Consider the following 6,843-nt stretch of genomic DNA (forward strand, 5'->3'; position numbering starts at 1 on the left):
ATGGAGCGGAATATCATCACAGATGACATTTGTAATTCAGCAGAATTCTGTAACATGATACATTTGATTACGTGCTGTTATATGATTGTCATGTATTTTCTGTCAATCAATTTTTTGCCATAACCTGTATCCTGTCAGAGGTTACCAAGGTGACCAAATTTATTGAAGGTGATGGTCATTTACTTGAAGATGAAGAAATCAAAAGACTTCTGCAGGGAGGTAATTCGGTGTATTACAACTAACCTTTTTGCAACAGGTTATGACAACTGAAACCTCTCTCAGATACGTTCAGCTCAACCTTTTTTAAAGACTGACCTAATGGAAGTGAAATTTTAATTAAAAAAAAAAAAAAAAGTGCAGTTCTCTATGATGAAGTGCCAAATTTTGATTAAACAATTTTGATATGTTATCAATCACGAAAATATTTTCATTGTTTTCTCAGTCTTTAAAAAGCTGTCTAATAAAAACCTAGGAGAGCAATGAAGATTTATTCCACTAGCTGTGAACTTTTTTGATCAGCAGATTTAAATACGTGGAAAACGGTTATGAAATCCAAAGTATTGTAATTATTGTAATAGGCCAAATGTATCTTACTCATCAGTTATCCAGAAATGAATGTTCATTGCCCTCAAGTAAATAATCAAAGGCATGTTGATCATCCCTCTTTCAGTGCTTACAGGTGATGGATATCGAGGCATTAACTTTAATTCTTTTCAAATATAGCATTCCAAGGAATGGTTTTCTTTCCTTCTTGCTCTTCTGATTCTAACAGTCTTGGCAGTATATAATCAGTAGCTGTAGAAAACTGGTGAAAAAACTTGTGCTTATGAAATTAATTCTTATCTATGAATTGGGAATGTTCTCTGCTTAATATATAGACTAAAATAACAATCTATAATAGCAATGGAGAATAAAACAGAGAATTCAAGTATTGTGTTTTTAGTGAAGGTGAGAAGTTCAACAATGTTCACGAATATTTCTCTTAGCATAAATTATCTGAATCCAATTAATTTTATGTTCACTTTATAATAATTTAGTAACTTGAATACCACTGAATTAGCTCACAGTTCAGCTATGTGTTCACAGAAGTAAATCTAGTAGCCCTTTGCAAGTATCATTCCGTGTACGTGAATTAAACATCAGGTAAAAATTTAGTGATGGCTGAAAGACAGCAATTTCTCCATCAAACAAAACCATTCTAGTTCAAACCATTCTAATGCAACTAGTCCTATAGACAAACCAAGATATGGCCATGAATATTGATTACCATATTTCTCTTTGATCTTTTAAAGAACCAGAGCTTAGTTTTACTGCTATAGCCAGGATTAGTCAGCAGTCATTGGAGAGAGATATAAAATTCCTGAGGATATACTGTACCCTATCCTAAGTATCCCAAATAGGAGTTATTCTCTGCAGATGCCTGTTTCAGTGGTGACTATTTAAGTGAAAACTGAAAATGAGAAAAAGTATATCAAACTATGTTATGTTGGTCCCAAACGGTCTATGAAGAGCATGTGTAAATTTATCCCAGAAATGTGCAAAATCTTCCACTACAGAAGTATACAACTAAATACACACGGTCTGTATATTTTACAGGGACCCCATAGATGTGAAAAGTGAGAAACAATTTATCTGCAGTAAATTTAGAAAAGACAATACTGTCTCTTGAATTCTCGCTATTTTTCCTTGCTATTATATGTTAGATTGCATAAGCATCCTGCTTGGCAGAATGAACCATGTAGGCAGATTTCAAGCTCTTGTTTAATCTGATTTTTTTTCTATCTTTTCCATGATTTATCCGTCCAGTCAGCTGCCCTTAGCTACCATGACAATATCTTACCATACCTTCAGCCAATAAAAGTGGATACACACAATACTTTCTGGCTGTTGGTGATAATAGCAGTAATACTTTATGACTCTCTTGTCTACATCAAATTTCTTGTTTTACTGAAAATTTCTAAAGTACTTAAATCTGAATCCAGACAAAAATAGATGCATTCCCTTTGTCTAAATTAGAAGATGGGCTTTAATTCAACTCGTATGATGTACAGTACTGCTAATTATAATTGGCAGTCTGTGCTGAAACAACCTAAAAGCCAAGATTGTGATGAATGATTTCCAGCTCTAGAGAAGGAATCACCTATACTGGGGCCAAGAATATCAGCAGGACTTTACAGCGTGATTACTGTGGCCTGCATACGCCTACTCCCAAAATGACATTCTTTCCACTGAAGTTTTCTATGCTATCCCAGATTTAACACATTTGTTTTTAATGCTTATCATAGCTGGAACTGAGTACACCAAGGTTACTAAAGTAATTGAGGGAGAACCACAGATTATCGAGAGAGAAATCAAGAAAGTCCATTTGGAAGGTTAGTTTGTTTAAAAATCCAATATCACTAAGGCCTCCTCTGTCTGAAGTAATCATTCTAGGTGCAGAATTATATTATTTATTCACAAAAATTACTTAGGTCTGAAGTCAATATTTTAGCTAGAAGATTTTTATGTTTGTTTTGGAAAAAGAATTCTTTAACATTACAGAGAAAAATGTTGAGGCTTATCTTGTGTCTGATAGTAACCAAAAGATTTGGCAGGCACAGTAGACAAGAAGTAATATCTAAACCACAAAGCATAGGTAAAACATTTGAAGGAACATGCACCTTTCTCTATGCAGCACATCCAGAAGAAGACCACGTGAGTTGTTTTTAACATGAGATATTTCATGTCAATGTTAATATGATCTGTTGGGTTCTCAATTTAGTAAAAGAGTGGGGTGGAGGGATTGCAACCTCTGGGCATGAGTAAATACCGATTTCATCCTATTGTTAAGTGAGGAAAATTCCTCATTTTTAAAAAGCTGAATGGAGTTGAAGTCCAACCTGAGGAGCCAACTAATGTTCAGCCTAGGTATATGCCGGGAATTAATTCTTCAAGTCTAACAATCTATTATATTTTTTTTCTATTATTTTATTTTATTTTTTTAAATTAAAAAGTAGTTTGCTTTGGGTTTCTTTTGGATTAGCATAAGGTACTTTTCTAAATCTAATGCTCATGATGCAGAGTAAAAATGTATTTGAACTACAAACTTAAAGAAATAATATGGTTTTATACTTCTTACAATTTGAAGTTTACACCAAATGCTGAAGGTACACCAGTTATTTGTTATGTTCAACGTTGAGAAGTAGAAGGCATGCAGGGAAATCAACTATTGCCTGAAAGGTATGATTTTTGACCATGGGACCTTACCTGAAAACATACTACTTCATGCAGGCCACGTATATTTTCACGCTCTCATTTTCAAGATGCTGAAGAACTTGGTACAAACGCACACCATTTAGCCTCAGCTAAAAGAGGCAAAGCCTGTATCTCAGGGCAACGCATTTACAAACCTTGTACCTCAAGATGAAAAGAAAACTGCTGGTTAAACGAAGAGACAAGTACTTCATGTAAAGAGGAAAAATGCTACAGTCATATTCCTGTGACACTGATAGAAGCATGCTCTCTTAAGTTTCTGAAATGTTTTTCCGTCTATTGAGAAGACACCTGTTTTTTAAAAATCATTCACGGTTTAATGAGAAAGAGGGAAAACTCTCCATAGATTGAACCAGTCTTTTAGAAAATAGATGTATCAGTTAGTGAGAGTGGCACCTCAATGGACTTTGTTCCGCCATACCCTTTAAAGTAGAAGTCTCTGAGAACATCAGCTGACCCGTAAATATGAAGTGATACTGTGGGCTCTCAGTGAAGCTACACATCACACATCCAACTGGACTGCACACTGCAACTGGACATGTGAACAACATCTTGCAACAGCTGCGTTTCAAGTGTATCATTTATAGATAATTCCTAAAGAAATGTCTTGCAGTGCTCTGCAAGCAGACCTGAACTTCCTCTGCCAAAAGCTGAGACCAAGTCCTGAGCAGTACATTAATCTGAATTCCCACCTCACTGTCTGCATCAGATAGATTTTGCCTGAGTAAAATGTCCTGGCCAATGTTCGTGTCATGCAAATGTCCACACAAGATCAGTGTGAATAATGGATCAGTTCATAGTGCTAAAATTTAAAAATATATTTGAAATATTGATAGAATTCTATGCATGAATATGAATGATGGAAATGTGTAAACTCTAATTATTATTAGCATTCATCTTTCAGGTGACATGACAATCTAACAAAATCTTTAATTTGTTAAAAACATTTAGAAAAAGCAGATGTTACAAGTCTACAACGGGTTTCCAACATTTATAATGAATTATACCTCTTACACTGACTGAAACATTTCTATTTTCTAGAAGCACCTGTACGGAAAGTACAAGCAAACAAGAGGACACAAGGTAAAAGCAAAACATATGTTAAAAACCTTTAGCATATTTCAAGTATTTTCCCCTGCTACGTTTAAGGTGAAACAGGATGGAATTTAAGAAAACAGAGTTCTAAAGGAAAGAGTTACATTTCTGCTTAAAAAAATAATAATAATAATAACAAAACTTGGTAAATGACTTATACATTCTTTATATATACAAATATATATATATATTTCTATCTGAAATAACTTTTATTATGTGCTTTGGTCAGGCATTGTTTTGTAATAGTTTAAAGTCTAGCACTGTGAAAAGCACTGTTGTGTTTTAACCCAGAAGGCAGCTCAGCACACAGCTGTTAATTCACTCCCACCTCCCCGTGAGGTGGGGGAGATAATCAGGAAAGAAAAAAAGTACAGTTGAGATAAAAACTATTTACTAAGACATAAGAGAAATAATAGTAGTATAAATATTTACAAAACAAGTGATGCTCAACGCAATTTCTTGCCACCTGCCAACTGATGCCTAGCCAGTCTCTAAGCAGTGGCTGCACACCCTCTGGCGAGTTCCTCACAGTTTTATAGGTTTTTTTGCATTACATCATGTGGTATGAAATGTCCCTTTGGCCAGTTCAGGTCAGCTGTCCCGGTTCTGTCCCCTCCGAGTTCCTTGTGCTTCCCAGACTTCTTGATGTCAGGACACTAAGAGAAACTGAAAATTGAATCTTCCTTGTCTCAGCAACAACTAAAACATAAGTGTGTTATCAACAGTTTTTCTCCTAAAACCAAAGCATAGTATTATACCAGACACTATGAAGAAAATAACTGTCCCAGCTGTAACCAAGACAGTGACACTGGGATTCCCCACTGTGGGATTTGTAACACAGGGATTCCACATTATCTGGGTTGATTGAGAAACTGAGAGACAACTGTAATTCCCTATCTGCCAGCATGGCAGGGAAGGATTCAGTGTCGAGCTTCATTTTTTCCTCATTTCATCAGTAAACACAGTAACTATATTACATATAATTACATGTTATATTTTCTTTTTTTTTTCTCCAGGGGGATCAGCAAGAAGGAGGACAAGACTAGCTTATTCTTAAAAGCTTTTCAAGATAGAATCCACAGAATTACAAATAAACAGCGTGGTCTTTGAGAGAAAGAGAAAATGGTTTTTTTTTTTTTAAAAAAAAAAAAAAAAGAAAAAGAAAAAAAGAACATTAGAAAAAAATGTGTTTTGTATCACAACGTAAACTGAACCATGAATCCACAAAAAGATGTGAAAATGCAGATGCTTACTAATGGCATAATGCTCACTAGGGGTATTCCATTGGAGGTGCTATAAATGCTCTTAACAGTAGGCATTATGCAAGGAGGAATCCTGGAACTGCTGAAGGCACAAGAAAAACTTCCTCCAACTTCTGTAGAGCCAGGATTCCCTCTTAAATTGGTTAGTAAATGTTTGCAGGATTGGATTCAAAAACAGCAGGGAACAATGCAGAATGTATATTTTTTAATTATTTTTATTTCCACTAAATAAGAAATATAAATGAAATCAGATCCTTTCTGGAGAAAAAATCACCTCAGGTGACTTTTAGAATGAGGATTGTAAGGTATTATGAGTGTTAGCGTAGCACTTTCGGTTCAGTAGAATTGTATGTCCTTTATAAGTCAGATTTTGTCATGTTTTTAATGTCATAGTGAAATGGATAACATTACCTTTTCTAAACAAAGAAATAAGCCTTATATTCAGTGTATCTCTTTTTGTTCTACATTGCATATCCAAATGTCATATGGTAAATGTGGCTAATGGAAGCTCTTAGTAAGGGGGAAAAAAATGTTACGATCTTCCTAAAATGTATTTGAGACCAGATTGAACTTTATTTATGTGAAAAATCATTCTTGCTAAAGGTGTGCTGTACCAACACACATATTGAGATTCTGAAGTGTTTTCCCAGTTTTCCCTAAATATGTCTTCTGGTGTTAAAGTGGATAAATAAACTGCATGCAAACAATTAACTGCATGGAAAATGGTGTCACAAAGATGAGATTAGGTCTAAAAGCTTTTATATCAAATCATGCTTTGCTAGTGTCTGGTATTAATGTGGACTTGTCTGTAAATTATATCATTTCCATAACTCTAATTTTGTACTCATAAAAATTGTTTACTTTGTTAATGAAAGCTGGAAAACAATTACTCATGGAGTAAGAAAAAACGTTCAAAGTGCCTTAATTCTGCAAACCAAAGTTTAAGTGGAAACATCTGATGTGCTTTTACATTTCTGTCTTAAAGAAATACTCAATAAAGAATTTGGCTAAATTTTGTTGTATTTGTAAATAAATCTTTTTTATGATAAGCAAACTGTAAATATTCATAAGCTATCAGTGTATTTGTAGATAAAAACATGCCTTCACAGAAGCAAGCAGATTCTTCACTTCCTCATTTAGCACAAATTATTGCCCTTTAACTGCATGGCTCTCCTTAGACAGAATTAACTTCTCCCTTAATTCCATAATCATGTACCATGAGCATTAGTCCCTT

General features: G+C 34.5%; 1 protein-coding gene across 11 annotated transcripts in view; it reads left to right on the forward strand.

Annotated features, from left to right (window-relative positions):
* Positions 1–5,519, forward strand: part of POSTN (periostin) — a 30,442-nt gene extending 24,923 nt beyond the window's left edge. For 4 of the 11 annotated variants that reach the window (XM_031615699.2, XM_031615701.2, XM_090132797.1 and 1 more), the window contains 4 exons: positions 139–219; positions 2,286–2,372; positions 4,294–4,335; positions 5,364–5,519. In XM_031615699.2, coding sequence (XP_031471559.2) covers positions 139–219; positions 2,286–2,372; positions 4,294–4,335; positions 5,364–5,404 — 251 coding nt within the window. In that variant the 3' untranslated portion in view covers positions 5,405–5,519. The remainder of the gene's footprint in view (positions 1–138; positions 220–2,285; positions 2,373–4,293; positions 4,336–5,363) is intronic. The other 7 variants (XM_090132826.1, XM_031615700.2, XM_090132816.1 and 4 more) reach the window with 3 other exon arrangements.
* The last annotated feature ends 1,324 nt before the right edge of the window (positions 5,520–6,843 follow it).

This window comes from Phasianus colchicus, chromosome 1 (assembly GCF_987193195.1).
Source record: "Phasianus colchicus chromosome 1, bPhaCol1.hap1.1, whole genome shotgun sequence".
NCBI lineage: Eukaryota > Metazoa > Chordata > Aves > Galliformes > Phasianidae > Phasianus > Phasianus colchicus.